Source organism: Malaya genurostris, chromosome 3, assembly GCF_030247185.1.
Source record: "Malaya genurostris strain Urasoe2022 chromosome 3, Malgen_1.1, whole genome shotgun sequence".
Lineage (NCBI taxonomy): Eukaryota > Metazoa > Arthropoda > Insecta > Diptera > Culicidae > Malaya > Malaya genurostris.
This window is the reverse complement of record NC_080572.1, coordinates 74,340,845-74,357,751: the sequence shown is the minus strand read 5'-3', so window position 1 is coordinate 74,357,751 and position 16,907 is coordinate 74,340,845. Positions and strand designations below refer to the sequence as shown.

The following is a 16,907-nucleotide window of genomic DNA, read 5'->3' as shown; positions in this document are numbered from 1 at the left end:
TTTTTTGAAGATAACAATTTCTTTCAATCATGCGTGTTTTCCTAAAATAATGGTTTAAGTTTTCATTCAGTGTAAAGATTAAGTGAGAAGGATGGCCGATAATTACAGCACTGATCTGTAATCGTGCTGCTGTAAACTTGGCAATTTTAACATTTTGCAAATGAAAGTGAATGAATCAAATTAATACCATCATTGCTATCCCTCACAGGAACTTCGTCGATTACGGTCTCATGGCAACGTACTTCAGCGCAGGATGCGTGTATATCGTTTTCATCGGCAACTCGCTGCATAAGGTGATAAATGCTCTAGGAGAACTGGACTGGGACGTGAGAATCTACATTCTGTTCACGATGATACCAATCTTGGCGATCGGTCAAATTCGACAGCTGAAGTTTCTCGTACCCTTCTCGGCATTGGCCAATGTGTTCATCGTGATAACCTTTGGAATTACGCTGTACTACATCTTCAAGGATCCGCTTGTATTTCATGATAAACCAGGTTTTACCTCGTTTTCTACTCTGCCACTGTTTTTCAGGTAATTTTTGAATGTAAATGTTATGCTCCCTAAATTTTAATTCTTGTTTTTTTGTAGCACTGTAATCTTTGCGATGGAAGGCATTGGTGTCGTGATGCCCGTGGAGAACTCGATGGCAAAACCGCAACATTTTCTTGGCTGTCCCGGAGTGTTGAATACTGCTATGGGAACCGTTATAGTTCTGTATGCGGTAATTGGCTTCTTCGGCTACGTACGATACGGAGAAAATGCTGCTGGAAGTATAACATTGAATTTGCCAACAGAGGATGTGTAAGAACAACCAAATGTTGGATTACTCAAGATTAATTATCGTTTTTCGTTTACAGTTTGTCCAAAATCGTTCAAATACTGATTGCAGTTGCCATTTTGTTCACGTTCGGCCTACAGTTCTACGTACCGATGGACATCTTATGGAGGAAGGTTCAGAACAAAATTCCGAAGGACAAGCACAACATTTCTCAGATTGCCATCCGTACAGGCATAATGATCCTAATGGGAGGTCTGGCATTGGCTGTTCCTAATCTGGAACCATTTATCGGTCTTGTAGGAGCAATCTTTTTCTCCAGTCTGGGACTGCTAGTTCCGTGCGTCGTGGAGACTGTGTTCCTGTGGCCGAACGAACTAGGAAAATTCAAGTGGATTCTGGTTAAAAACGTTGTTTTCGGAGTGTTTGCGATATTTGCTCTGTTCTCCGGGTCGTATGTGAGCATTGAGGAAATCATCGCGTTGTACACACGCAAAGATCATACGGAATAACCCGAAGCGAGAGGGAAAATCCAACCTTATCATGCCATCTTACATTAAGATACTCTTGATGAAAGGAATCTTTTCGTTGGGACTACGGAGCTGTGCGTTTTACTTCTTTATAATAGAACGAATGATATCATGAACATTATGCTAGGGGCCTTCGGTAGCAATTCGGAGGCACGAATCGTGTGACAGATCTTCGAGAGTCTATTTTTAGCTGTACATTGTTTGAAATACTACCTAGTGCATTGTTTCAAAATATTGTATAAGTTAAAAAATTAAATAAATGTTTCAAACAAAATCACGAATGCTTTTATTTGGTAATACTAAAAATATAAATAATTGATCGCAAATTATTGACATCTTGATTTATGATTCATTTTTGTAGGGTGGATAAATTCGAATAAATTTCTGGGAAAGTCGTCTCAGGCAAAACGAGTTTCGAAACCAGTTAAATGAGATGAAAACATGAGTGTTTGGAGAGCTGAAGATTTGCATATCATGGCTCGTAGTTAAAAATGTAGAACCGATGGATCTGTCAGTCTTGTATGGTAAGAATCCAGCAGAAACATAACCGTTAATAACATTCTCTGTCGGAAACGGTTTTTGCATTGTTGCCTTACTCTTGTTAGAGTTCTGGCAGAATTCCGGCATAAATTTCTGGCAGATATAACCCGTCGTCTGCACTCTTACCAGCCGCTACCTAATTTTGGGTCAAAACCTACCCATAATCAACTAAAGTGCATCTACCCAATTTTGGGTAACGAGTGATGACCTCAAAATTTAGGTTACAGTAAGTTTAGTACAAAGGTTATGCCACAACAAAGCACGCTACGAATTTTTTCCCATCAACTCAAAGTTTCAGTAGATAACGAACTAATTTTGGGTAGCTTATAGAAGAGCTCGACAATGAGTGATTTCTCCTAAAAAAATAGGTAGAAATGATTTTCAGTGTGGGTGTCCTCAGATACCCAGTGAATTTTGTAGACCGCAGCAGTCCGATCATCAGCCTGGTTATCGAACCGATAGAGCATAACATCGGTGCGATCGTTGCGCTTCGATCTGGCTGTCAACGGATAATTATGCACCTTTTGCATCAACCGTGGAACCTGAAAACGTATCGACATTATCGGGTCGATGTCCCTTTGATAGCGAGCTATAGAGCATTTTGCAACCGTCGAGCTCTTTGGTTTGCTATAGTCAATCTTATTCAAAACGTAATCGTTAGTTTCGTGCTTGATTCGTTCGATGTTTGAAGTTTACTAAACACAGTTTCTGTGCGGGGTTGTAACAGAGTTTTTTTTGTAAATTCTGTTAATATATTGAAGTTAAATAATCTGGAATTGGATTCGGAATCTATTTGCTGCTGAGCTACTGAATTCCGAATAAAATTATGACTATTCATAAAAGATACACAGGATCTAACCAACTGTTTCAAAAATAATAGTCTCTTATCTATTACAGAATTTTTTCATATATAACGATTGGAACACACATTATCAATAAATAATATAAACACACTCTTTATTCGCATGTCCTTTGAATCGTATGTGAGTTCAATCGAAAGATCGGAATAAAACAAATAGAAAAGTGTGATGTAATCTCTAAGCAATACAAAAATTCCGCGTGATGAGAATGTCGCACCAAAAATAGTTCAGATCGTGGCAAAATCTGCAATTGTTCGCCTGGCTACTTACTCAAAATTCCAACGTTTCGGTATCTAATTGCCTTTTGCACAAAACATAAAAAACAAATAAACGTCATTTAATGGATACAATCATATCTCAGCAATAGACGTCTTACTATCAAAATTGATGATTGTATTTCCGAAGAATTTTTTTTTGCAACGTCTGGAATTCCACAGGGGAGTCATCTTGGTCCTTTGATTTTCTTACTGTACTTCAATGATGTACATCTTTGTCTGGGTGGACCACGAGGTTCTTTCGCCGACGACCTCAAGATCTATCATACCATCCGCAGCTCAGAAGATGCGGCATTCCTTCGACGGCAATTGGAAATCTTTGCGAATTGGTGCAAAACCAATCATATGATAGTGAATCCCGAAAAGTGCTCAATCATTACGTTCACAAGGGAAAAGTTACCGCTCAAATTCGAATATTGTGTTGAAGGATTCATGATTAGTAGATCGACACCCGTCAAAGATCTTGGTGTCTTTCTCGATGAGCAGTTATCGTTTAAACAGCACATTAACTACATTGTTGCGAAAGCTTCTCGCTGTTTGGGATTCATATTTAGAATGGCTAAGCACTGATATTTATTGCCTAAAGTATCTATACTGTACACTCGTTCGTTCTACTTTCGAATATTGCTCAGTAGTCTGGAACCCTCTTTACCTCAATGGAGCTCATAGAATAGAATCTATACAACGTAGATTTGTACGATTCGTTCTTCGACGATTACCTTGGAATAATCCACATCAACTGCCGAGCTTTGAAAGTCGCGGATTGCTGATTGGTTTTGACACACTACAAGTACGACGAGAGCTGTCGAGTGCTTTGATGATAGCTGATATTTTGAATGATAGAATTGACTGCCCCGCTTTGCTCCGTGAGGTTAATATCAATGTTTGTCCTCGTGCTCTCCGTAACAAACGCCTATCTTTGATTACCTCTACGTCGCACCAACTATAGAATAAACGGTGCGTTATACCCCAATAAAAAATATTGTAGAAAAACAATACGATTTGATGTTACAAAACCTTCCCCAATTTGGCTTTTTTTTTTTCATAAATACGTTTATTTCTTAAGGCAGTTTACATAAGTTTTTCTTCGCCGTAGCATCACTTTTACATAATATTCTTATCCTAATTTAATTCTAACATAGTCACAACGTTTTGCATTTATTAAAACATATTCTCTTATTACTTAAATATCATCTTAGGTAACTCGTCATTAATTATGAAATCTACTCGGAAATATTATTTGAACCAAACGATTAACTTCTATAAATTATAAAATAAGCTGTTATTTTCAGACATTTTGTTAATAATTTCATAAATTGTTTCGAGTTTGTTTGTATCATTACATTATTTTTATTCTAATTTAGCTATTGGTTGAACTCATGGACGCAGCTGGGATCAGAACTAAGTCTTGAAAGGGGCCTTTATTAAATTGAAACTCCAGTTTTCTTTATGAAATGATAAATAAGTTTCATGTATGAAAGGTCACGACAAGCAAGAATGTCTCGAACTGGGATATTGGATAGTCTACCTTGGGTACGCAAAGAATTTATTAGTTGAGATCTGACATCACGATACTCCACGCATGTCCAAACGACATGATCAATATCTCGATAACCTTCGCCACAAGCACAATGATTAGTCTCGGAGAGCCCAATTCGAAGGAGATGTGCATCTAACGTGTAGTGATTGGACATGAGTCTAGACATCACACGAATGAAATCTCTACTCACATCCAGTCCCCTGAACCATGCCTTTGTCGATATTTTCGGAATAATTGAGTGCATCCACCGACCCAGATCATCTTTATCCCAAGAAGCTTGCCAGCTGGCAAGTGTTCTTTGGCGAGACGAGCTATAGAATTCGTTGAAAGCAATTGGTCTCTCATAAATTTCACCCTCAATAGCACCACGTTTGGCTAAAATATCGGCTCTTTCATTGCCAGGAATGGAGCAATGAGCCGGGACCCAGACTATAGTGATTAGATAATTATTGTTCAATATGTCGTTCAGGCACTGTTTTATTTTGCCCAGGAAAAACGGTTCAGTCTTGCCAGTCATGTTTGAGCGAATGACTTCAATTGCACTCAGACTATCTGTGAAGAGGAAATAATGGTTTGGAATTAATGTGACGATTACACTCAAACTATATTGAACTGCTGCTAGCTCTGCTATATAAACAGATGCAGGTTCTTGAAGCCTAAATGAGGCCGAAACATTATTGTTGAACATACCAAACCCTGTCGCTTCTTCAATTCGCGATCCGTCCGTGTAAAACATTTTCTCAGAGTCAATATGCCTGAACTTACTTGAAAATATTTTTGGGATTTTCGTCGAACGTAGATGATCCGGGATTCCACGCACTTCGCGCTGCATGGATGTATCGAAAAATAAAGTTGAGTCAGGGACATTTAGGAGGCTGACACGGATAGGAATATATCTTAAAGGGTTGATTTCCTGTGACATATGGTTAAAATATACTGTCATGAATTTTGTTTGAGATCGAAGCTCGACTAGTCGTTCGAAATTATTAATTACCATGGGATTCAGCACCTCACATCTTATTAGCAGGCGTGATGAAAGCTCCCAAAATCGATCTTTTAATGGAAGAACTCCCGCCAGAACTTCAAGACTCATTGTATGTGTCGAATGCATGCACCCTAAAGCAATTCGCAAACAACGATACTGAATTCGCTCCAGTTTGATAATATGAGAGTTTGCAGCGGAACGAAAGCAAACGCATCCATATTCCATCACTGAAAGTATCGTTGTCTGATACAATTTTATTAGATCTTCCGGATGAGCACCCCACCAAGATCCTGTTATTGTTCGAAGAAAATTTACTCTTTGTTGGCATTTTGTTATCAGAAACCTAATGTGTCCTCCCCACGTGCATTTGGAATCGAACCACACCCCGAGGTATTTAAAAGTTAAAACCTGTTGGATCATTCTTCCCATCATATGGAGCTGAAGCTGCGCGGGATCATGCTTTCTTGAAAAGACGACTAACTCTGTTTTCTCCGCAGAGAATTCGATACCAAGATGAACAGCCCAATCGGACAAGTTATCTAAGGTATCTTGCAATGGTTTATGCAGATCAATAGCTTTGGGTCCAGTAACTGAAACCACGCCATCATCTGCCAATTGTCTTAGTGTACATGGGATTACTAGACAGCTGTCAATGTCATTTACGTAAAAATTATAGAGGAGCGGACTGAGGCATGAGCCTTGCGGGAGACCCATGTAACTATTTCTGAGTGTTGCCAAATCGCCATGTGAAAAATGCATGTGTTTCTCTGACAAAAGGTTGTGCAAATAATTATTTATAACCGCTGGGAGTCCATTTTGGTGAAGCTTGTCTGAAAGAACATCAATGGAAACTGAATCAAATGCTCCTTTAATGTCTAAAAATACAGATGCCATTTGTTGCTTTTGAGCGAAGGCAATTTGGATGTCAGACGAAAGTAATGCAAGGCAATCATTCGTCCCTTTATTTCTACGGAAGCCAAACTGAGTATCTGACAACAAACCGTTCGTCTCGACCCAAGTGTCGAGACGTCGTAGAATAATTTTTTCGAACAATTTTCTGATGCAGGACAACATCGCAATGGGTCTATATGAGTTGTGATTGGAAGCTGGTTTCCCCGGTTTTTGAATGGCGATAACTTTCACTTGTCTCCAGTCAGGTGGAACAATATTTTGCTCAAGAAACTTGTTGAACAATTCCAACAAACGTCTTTTTGCGAGGTTGGGCAGATTCTTCACCAAGTTGAATTTAATTCTGTCCAACCCTGGAGCGTTATTGTTACAAGACAAGAGTGCTATAGAAAATTCCATCATTGAAAATGGGTTATTAATAAAACCATTATTTGGAGGAGATTCCCGTATAATGCTCTGCGTAGGAACAGAATCTGGGCAAACTTTCCTAGCAAAGTCAAATATCCATCGGTTCGAGTATTCATCACTCTCATTGCCCACGGTACGATTCCTCATTCGTCTGGCCGTGTTCCAAAGAGTGCTCATTGAGGTATCTCTTGACAAACCTTCGACAAAATGTCTCCAATAGCTACATTTTTTGGCTCGAAGTATGCTCTTGTACTTGGTTTCTAAAACCATAAGTTTTTCAAAATTCTGAGGAGTTCCTCCTCCCCGTTTTAGAAACGTCTTGCAAGCATTTTGTTTTGCGAGTTTAGCCTCTGAGCACTCTTTGTCCCACCAGGGGTTGGGAGGCCTTCTGTTAGTCGTTGGCCCAGGAAAGCGTTTAGTTTGGGATTGTTCTGCTGCCTCCAGAATCGAACAAATGAGGAAGTCATATTCTTCAAGTGGAGGGAGCTCTTCCATTGAATTCAAAATACTAGAGATACTACTTTGGTATTTAATCCAGTCGATATTTTTTGTCAAATCATATGGAATACTAGCGGAAGTAGCAATGCAATTGCTACTGCTAATTGAGATGATGATTGGTAAATGATCGCTACCGTGTAAATCAGGCAGTATTTTCCAGGTGCAATCTAGTCGAATTGATGTTGAGCAAAGAGATAGATCTAATGCACTTGGGCGTGCCGGAGGTCTTGGGATCCGTGTCATGCTACCCATATTTAAAACCGTCATGCTAAAATTGTCACAAATGTTTTGTATTAAAGATGATCTGCTATCATTGTAAACGGAACCCCACATCATTCCGTGCGAATTTAAATCCCCCAGAATCAATCGTGGAGCAGGAAGGGCTTCAACCATTTCATTAAGCTGTTGCTGTCCAACTTGTGCTTTTGGAGGAATATAAACCGAAGCTATGCAAATATCTTTGCCTTTAATGTTTATTTGGCAAGCAACAACTTCTATACTAGAAGTTGAAGGGATGTTTAATCTATAAAAGGAATAGCATTTCTTAATTCCCAAAAGCACTCCACCATACGGAGAGTCTCTATCGAGACGTATAATGTTAAAATTATTAAAATTTAAAGCTATGTTTGAAGTAAGCCATGTTTCGCATAAAGCAAATACATCACATTTTTGAGTATGCAATAATATTTTAAATGAATCAAGTTTTGGCATGATGCTTCTACAATTCCAGTGCAGGACAGTGATTGTATCATTTGCGACGGGTGATAAATTATCCATCAAAAGATACAAAACCTGAGACAATTGGCCATTGAGCTGATAACAGCTTCAAAAAGGTTCTAGCTATTGGAAGGAATGCCATTATGAGGGTCTTTAAGGGTTCAGATATATTGAATGCTGAGAAAATCCATTCAACAATTTCCGAAAACTTCAGTAATCCTGTTGGTGGCTGTGAAATGGAGCCCACTGGATTATTATCTTTTTCTGTACTAGATCCTGGATTGGTTTGTGAATTTGACAAACCAGGAGGCACAGTCTTTGGTTTTGACTTTTTTTGTTTAACACGGGGATCTTTTTTTGAAGATGAAATTTTAGGTGTCTTTTTTGGTAATTTGGAGGAAGACTTCTTTCTCTTAACTGACCCTTGGGTAGTGATAAACGAATTACCTTCACTATTTTCGTCAGAGTCAGAGTCCTCTGGTTCCTCTAGATTTGAAAACCCGTTTTCGGTTTCCAAAGGGGGGACATCAATGACCGTTTTAAGCATTTCTGCATATGTGCGCTTAGACCGTGCTTTTAAAGAAAGCCTAATTTTGTCTTTGTGCACTTTAAATGCAGTGCATACTGAAATATCATCATGAGGACTATTCCCACAATAAATACATTTTTCAATTTCCTTGTTGCAATCATTATCTTTATGAGGCCCTTCACACTTAATACATTTTGGTTTATTACTACAGTAAGTAGCTGTGTGGCCGAATTTTTTGCAGTTCGTACAATTCATTACATTTGGAACAAAAAGCCGAACAGGGAGGCGAATTTTATCGACATAGACATGGGACGGCAACGCAGACCCGGCAAATGTCACTCGAAACGAGTCTGATGGGCGATAAACTTTTTTTTCCTCTTCATGAACTACTGAGTACAGTTGTTTGCACTCCAGTATTTTCACACCCTCAAGCATAGAGTTCTTGAAACGACCAACACCATGCTTGAGTAAATCATCTACCGAAAGACTCGCTTCGGTAACAACACCGTCAATTTCGACATCTTTGGAGGGTATGTAAACTTTATACTCTTTATTGAAATGTTCCGAAGAGACAATATCATTCGCGTGTTTCAAATTATTTACCACAACACGAATTTTATCGTTATTTACTTTTATGATCTCTTTGATTGAAGAGTATCGTGATGTCAAACCTTTATTAATTTGAAAAATGTTTAATGGCTTTGATATACGTCTAAAAAAGACTATCCAAGGCCCAGAAGAGCTCTCCTGATATTTTTTCGTTCGTGGGGGTATCGGATTCATGCTAGGATTTACGTCCATGGATTCATCCATTACATTAAAATTTTTAACTAAACTTTAAAATAAAATTTGAAACCAACACTACACAGTACTCAATCAAAAGGAAAAGAAAAAACTTCTACCTTGAAATTGTTGTCTATCTCCGTTGCACTGCCGTGTAGATCCTCGTTGCTCTAGATGTTCTTGTTGGATGTATCTGGACGTTGATACAATGCTGAAGCTCACTGTAGCGATAGAATATGACGTGATGCTACTGCTACCTGACATCCAGCACCACTCGAATTCCGATTTGCTTTCGTCTTCGCCAGCTGTAACCAGCGCAGGTCACCGGTGTATACCTGCGTGTTGTATGGCAGTGGAAAGACCGAGTTGTCTTGTCTCCTTCTTCCTAGTGCTCCGCACCGATATGCTTCTGCACCGAAGTGCCTTCGCACCGGTGTGCCTTTGCACTCTCCTGCTCCTAAGTGCCTTTGCACTCTTCCTCTTCGATGTGCCTTTGCACTCTCCTGCTCAGCACTTGTGGCTGTATATTGCGGCCTGGGTAGAGTTTGGGAAACGCCCTTTGTTGTTTCCTTCACCAGCTTGGCCCAGCACTAGGGCTCTCTTATGCAGCACGATTTTACGTTTTAACGGCTGCTACCAACAGGTCTCTACCTGTAGTTCAACCGTTGTCGTATTTAACGCGTGTAAACCAACCAGCGTTATTAAACTGTACGCTTCTATACACAACCTTCTCGGTTGAACGGCTATTACTGAATGACAATTTGGCTTTGACCATTGAAAAATATTTTAATGTATTGTTATCCACTATTATTCACAATTGAATTTATTGTACACGTGGTGTTCCAAACTATATGCAAACTGTACATTTGATTGTTTTCCAAGAAAACATGTTTGAAAAAATTTTATGCTTTGAATTGTTACGATATTTAACAACCTATACATTCTATTGTAAAAAGTATGTTCACAACTAATAGACTATCATACTTTTTACAATAGAATGTATAGGTTGTTAAGTATCGTAACAATTCAAATCATAAAATTTTTTCAATTCGTGGAAAACAATCGAATGTACAGTTTGCATATTGTTTGGAACACCACGTGTACAATAAGTTCAATTGTGAATCGTAGAAACAATATATTGAAAGGTTGGAAATCTTGTCAAGATACAATAAAATGTATTGTAACCCATTTATCTAATGGTGAAACAATTGTTTATGCTGTAAAATCAATGGTTTATTTTTTTACGAGCAGATCGATCAATCGTGTATCACGTGGATTTGACTTCAACCTTCCTCGCAAAACAATTCAAGCAAAATTTTTACTTAGTATTAGAATTTATCTTAGGACTACAATGTGTCTGTAGATTTTCTAATAATAAATAAATAAATAAATAAATAAATAAATAAATAAATAAATAAATAAAATTTTCACATCGTTCATATTGCATACAATTAGGTTTTGCACGATGACGACACAAATGAACTGATGAATGAATGAAGTTCATCTTTGACAGTTGCCGTGTACTTGTTTTGTTTTGCAACTGCAAGTTAAAATTGAAAAAAATGACGAAAAAGTGCCTGTTAAAAACGTATTTCACAGTGAAAATAACTAAAAAGATTGCCCTGCATGTGTTTCCAGCATCAAGGATCGATATATGTATGCATCTGTTGAGTGTGAGCAATTTTTACATTCGAACGATGAACTTCTGATGAACTTTTAAACTGTAAACAAGTACACGTCGACTGTCAAAAAAAGTTCATTCTGTTCATTTTTGTGAGGTTATGTCATGTTCGTGCAAAACCTAATTGAACTGAGTGGTTGCGCCTTTTTTTGTAATTGTCATGAAACACCCTAACCCCCGCATACGCATGGCTGCCAGACGGCTGACTAAACGCTGCCAGCGGGAAAAATATAGCTGGCAGACATTCTGGTGACCGACTGCCTCACCGCTGGCAGTTATACAACTCAAACGATACAACCGTATCCACCAGGATTTTTCCACATTGAAATCTTTGACATTTTCAGCGAAGGTGAGAAGATAAAAACGCTCGGCTAACTTAGATACAGGCGACATTGTTTTGTCAAATAGGATTTGACAACCGTCACTGAATCAATTTTGGTAGCCGTCTGGTGGCCATGGCTGCCCAGGTAGCCAAAACGCTATGCGGGCCGGCGTCGAATTTAGCAACGTAGCTACTCTAAACGTCAGGTACTGACAACAACTGCAGTCAGCTGGAGCAGAATCAGGTTCTGACGCGTCGCGCATCTATAGTAGCGGAAAAATAAACAAGAATATTTTGGTTTATATCATAGAAGGAAGTGATTTTACTTAAAATTGCATGTTTTGCGATCCCTATTATGGAATAGAGCTGCAGTAAGTGTCGAATCTTTCGACGTGGAAAGAAAATTCCAAGGTATAGTAACTGTGTATGAAACAGTTTTGTTTACGGTTCATAAACCTGCAACTTTCTCCAGTGATTTTTACTAAAATACGTATCCGATCTGAGCCTAGATATAATTGGTTGTTGAGTCTCGATTTCCAACCAATTTCTCCGCAGTATAAAACATATTGCGACATTGTGTGGCTTGGCAAGGTGAAAATGATACAACGCGTGGTGGATGCTGCTAAGTTAGTCGGAACATGTCAGAATGTTGTCCCACATATGCTTGTTTTGCGGCAAGGACGTAATTATCAGGTAAATAATCAGAATGAGCTAGAAAATTTATTCTAAACTTTGTACTTTTTAGATTGGGTATCATTCATTGCGAAAGCTATCAGTTTTATGTAACACAAAGCTATCGAAAAAAATACTAGCGGATAGCTGCATCAATCGAATTATGGCTAAAGGCAGAAAGCAGTTCAGTATTACAGGATATTCGTACAGCTCTCAAGCTCCTACCTCAAAGGGAGACAAAGATCAGCCCAGTGAAACGAAGGAAACCACTATTGAGATAAATACTAAAAGCGGTAAGTTGCTGATAACAACAACAACAAATGTCGACTCAAAATTGCAAGATGTGATCATCGAAAAACCCAGTGCTGATAATTTGAAGGGTTCCGAAGAGACCGCTAACCCAATCATCAGTGATGAGGAAAAAAGTAAACTAGCACAAGCGGAAATAAAAGAACAGCTCGCCGAGAAGAATCGACAGTTGGCGAAGAAACGAATACGGGTAGATTTCTCTCGGTCTTCTCTAGAACGTAATTTCATAACTCCGGTCAGGGCCATGTCCGATTTCCTTCTGAAACCGTCTGATTTGGAGAATCTAGCCAAAACCAAGCGAAGGTCACCTTACGAGCAGGAACCACCGATCACCGTTTACTGGCGGAAAGATGTCGAAGCAAAGGCGATTGAGGTGTGGGGTAGTCGGGAGAGCCTGCTGAAAGAATGTCTGAAGCGGGAGATTGAAAAGAAACGACACCAGCAGAGTGAGACTCAGGTGTTTAGTTTAGTTGAGTAGAAGAAAGTTGAATTTGATTTTTGATTCGCAGATATTTTCACCGTCAAACGAAGACTGCGCGATTATCGACGCGAGATTGGTAGCCGTACTAACGTTGTGGACTCGGAACCAGGACTTTTAGGCAAATCGGGTCGAGTGGTTCTGACAGCGGTTGCTATGTAAATGCTTTGCACTCAGATAATTAAAACACATTGACGGTTTTGTTTCTATTTGTTTTGTTTTCAGCAACGCTACAAATTGTGTGTTCAAATTTGGTGCTTGGTTGTATACCGGGTCCCACAGTATGTTCGCCGAAACTATCCATTCGCTAGCGGACACCATCAACCAGTTGATATTGGCTTACGGCATTCACAAAAGCACCCAGATTGCTGACCCGGATCACCCGTATGGGTATAGCAATATGAAGTACGTATCTTCATTGATTTCCGGTGTAGGAATCTTTTGCGTAGGGACGGGTCTCTCATTTTACCACGGTATTATGGGTCTAACAGACCCTCATCCGATCGATGATTTTTTCTGGGCGTTTTTCATCCTCGGTGGATCGTTGGTTTCGGAGGGTGCAACACTGTTGGTGGCCATAAATAGCTGCCGGAGTGGTGCCAAGGCACTCGGTATGACCTTCAAAGATTACGGTAAGTCATTTCTGTGGGTGTTAAGTGAATGCAGACCAGATCATATATCCTATCTTTAACTAGTTGTGCGCAGTCAAGATCCCTGCGTGAACGTGGTACTTACGGAGGATGCAGCGGCAGTTCTGAGTGTTGCGCTTGCGGCCACCTGTATGGGTCTGTCTACCTACACGGGCTCGCCGATTCCGGACGCTGTCGGCTCTCTGCTAGTCGGGTGCATGCTGGGTGGTGTGGCTTCCTTCATTATCTATACTAATGTGGCAGCGCTGGTCGGGCGATCGATCCGACAGGAGAATCTCGATAAAATCAACGCTGAGTTGGAAAGTGATATCATGATCAGAGCCATACATGATGTCAAGGGGATCGACATGGGAAATTCATTGGTTCGGTACAAGGTGGGAATTGAATACTTTTCCCGGAGAGGTTTTTTTAACCGGAAATATGTCTTTTTCTAGGCTGAAATGGATTTCGATGGTCGAGAACTGACACGAGTGTACCTGGATAAGCAAGATTTGAATGTTTTGCTGGAGGAAGTCAGAACCTTCCAAACAATTGACGAGCTGGAAGCTTACATGCTAAAGCACGGGGAAAATATCGTTGATTTGATGGGTGGCGAAATCGATCGAATTGAAATGAAATTAAGGGTGAGTATGTTTTCATATTTGAGAGCAAGGTGATATAATTGAAATAAAATGCATTCAACAGAAAAAGTTCCCCGAAATTCGACATTGTGATTTGGAAATTCTGTAAGTCTGGAAATCAACATAACAAAGTGTGTCAAAAGTCAAAAGTGGAGCGAAAATTAAGGCTACACATGGACACACAAACCGGGCAGTGATTGTAATTGGATAATTGTTACTGTAATAAACTAATCACTAGAAAACCTCTGGTAGTTGTTGCTAGAAGCTTTTTAGTAGTACTGAACAAACGGAATTAGCGGCATGCAAGATGTACGGGCGAATGCCACTTGCTGGAGCTGATCAAGCCAATATTACTAATCCACGTACTAAATGTGCGAGCATTGCTGCTTCAGTTTAGACAGTGTTGAAGAGAGAGGGAACATAGTTCACTTCTTCAAGTTATTCGATGTTTAAATTTCACTATCTGCAGCATACCAAACAAACCAGTGAGACAATACTTAACTATTTTGCAGAAATAAATCACAGCATACTAAAAGACGATTTTTGAATCATTTTCACGAGAAACTCTTACTGCGCATATTGTTTTTGATTTGTCGGTTTAGCCACAAACTAGCAGACAGCACAACAACAACAAAAAAATCAAACTGAATGTGTTGAGTTCGGCTGCATAAAGTTAGGTTAGTGGTCATTAGCCTCTTTTTCTGTAACTCCTATCCCTGGCTTCCCATGGTACAGACTGGGGTACGAGTAATCATAGGGTAACTAACCCCGGTGAGATACTTCTCCCGGACATATCAATAAAATTACGTTAGTGGAACAGATTTCACGCTAACAAATAGAATTCGAGAAAAAAAAACAAAGGACGCGAACAAATTGAGCTCTCCACCATAGCCTTATAATGTGCATTAGAAAACTAAATTGTAGAATTAAGTTAGTGAAGAAAGCGTATGAAATACCTAATAAATACTAATAACGAATCATCACATGAGAATAAGCGATGAAAAACGCGTATGAATTGAGCTCACATGGAAGCAGGAACCCAATGGATCTACTTTTGGTATCATTTTTTTTGCCACCGGATTCCACACTACCTCTAGGCTGGTCCTATTGGGGCCCAGGCCCCTCAAATGAACTGTAGTATAATAACTGCTAATATATTTTATTGAAGTCCGACTACGGATTCCGGAGATGTGGAGCAGCTAGCAATGACGATTTGATTCTCAACGCAAAAAGAAGTCGTTGCTTTGATTCGGAGATCTTTATGATAGGTGATTGACTGAATCTCAGTTGACCCCATTGGCAGGCCTGTACCCAGGATTTCGTTTCGGGAGTGGCCCAAAGATAAAAAAATAATGTTACTGAAGATTACTGATGTACCTGATTCTCGATCATGGGTGTTTTAATAAACATTTTAAACTTTTCCACTGGAACTGTTATTGTATTACATTTCTTTACATTTACTATCTTGTTATTTCTGTAACACATGTCTGAGACCTTCTAAATAATTATATATTTGTTTTTGATTTCGGGAAGGGCCAGGGCCCCTCGGGCCCCCCTCTGGGTACGTGACTGCCATTGGTTTTCAATTACCTGTTCCAGAAGTTCCGGAAGTAGCAGTCCATAGAGTTAGAAGTGGAATCGATTGATTTCTAGAAGATATCTCGTGAACTAAAATATGAGGTTAATTTTGTATTCATTTTATCTGTGGCTCAAATTATATAAATTTCAGTTCATGTGTCAAATACATAACACATGCCTAACAAAGATAACAAGATTTGTTTACTATGCTCACCTGGGTGGATTTTCAAATTTTCACAACACGAAAGTGTAACGAAATTACTCCAGATTTGATTCCACAATAAATTTTTCCTTATTCGAGTATTTTCTCTAATTCTTTTACGAAACGAATCGAAAAAGATGTAAGATTGTTGTAAATACCACGTTTATTACGAAAACATTGAAATAAAATAGGTTCAAACACGAAACCGAATCTATAAAGATCCTGTTGTACGTTTGGTAGCCATAGTCTATGATAATCCATGAACGGAACATGGATGCGCAGGCTGCCATCTACGCCAAGACAGTGGAACTACACCCGGCATTATTCAACTGGTGCTTCGGTCAATGGCGAATGTGAGGTTCTGTTCTTCAAGCCTAAACGCAGAAAAAAACAACAATTAGTCTTTTGCGAGCATATCTACTGTTGGACATTCGCAGTGTGAGTTGCGCTTCAAACAAAAGTGATCTTGCTGGTGGTCGTTTGCATTGGAGCAAAAAAAAAGTCAACCTTATAATTCTATACGTTGCTATTTTTCTAGCCGTTAGAACCGCTTTTTCAACTTTTGATCTATTATGTTCATCAATTGCTCCATTTGCAGTGCGGCTTTCGCTTCAAACAAGTGCAGAAAATTCATCAAAGTATGAACACGACGGAGAAAATACCTATACAAATCGACAGTTCTAAGGGCCATAAATGATAGTGTTACAATCCGTAATAACGGTTAAATCATTTAGTTCCAAACCATTTTCAGTGTCTCTACATAGAATCAAGCAAAGAGTTAATTGGGTTTCCTCATATACATTAATTTGATTTTACGAATTCGATTTTCAATAAGAATAAGGGTCGTCACTAATCCATATTATGTCCAAATTCATGGGTGTCACGACTCGGTTCGGAATGGAAGGGCACATACTTTGTGCGCCGTTCGCCAAACGAGAGGAGACCGATTTTTTTTCGGAATTTTACTTGTGGAAATTATTGTAAAATGTGTTGTAAGTTGAGAAAATGGTAACCTTCGGTTCTTTCCAGAATCCAACGACTT

The 16,907-nt window shown here is 39.3% G+C and overlaps 2 protein-coding genes across 4 annotated transcripts in view; both read left to right on the top strand.

The window, feature by feature from the left end:
• Positions 1 to 1,583, top strand: part of LOC131435359 (proton-coupled amino acid transporter-like protein pathetic) — a 123,275-nt gene extending 121,692 nt beyond the window's left edge. For both annotated transcript variants that reach the window (XM_058603167.1, XM_058603166.1), the window contains 3 exons: positions 209 to 535; positions 593 to 805; positions 862 to 1,583. In XM_058603167.1, coding sequence (XP_058459150.1) covers positions 209 to 535; positions 593 to 805; positions 862 to 1,291 — 970 coding nt within the window. In that variant the 3' untranslated portion in view covers positions 1,292 to 1,583. The remainder of the gene's footprint in view (positions 1 to 208; positions 536 to 592; positions 806 to 861) is intronic.
• A 9,985-nt stretch (positions 1,584 to 11,568) lies between these two features.
• LOC131433922 (proton-coupled zinc antiporter SLC30A9, mitochondrial) lies at positions 11,569 to 14,620 on the top strand. Of its 2 annotated transcripts, XM_058600537.1 has the most exons (8): positions 11,569 to 11,767; positions 11,829 to 12,049; positions 12,102 to 12,783; positions 12,847 to 12,973; positions 13,041 to 13,447; positions 13,511 to 13,839; positions 13,900 to 14,088; positions 14,150 to 14,620. In XM_058600537.1, the coding sequence occupies exons 2-8, from the start codon at positions 11,954 to 11,956 to the stop codon at positions 14,192 to 14,194; spliced, it is 1,875 nt and encodes a 624-aa protein (XP_058456520.1). In that variant the 5' UTR covers positions 11,569 to 11,767; positions 11,829 to 11,953; the 3' UTR covers positions 14,195 to 14,620. The 2 variants fall into 2 exon arrangements, with proteins under 2 accessions (XP_058456520.1, XP_058456521.1); XM_058600538.1 differs by lacking the exon at positions 11,569 to 11,767 and having other exon boundaries at positions 11,861 to 12,038.
• Positions 14,621 to 16,907: the final 2,287 nt, after the last annotated feature.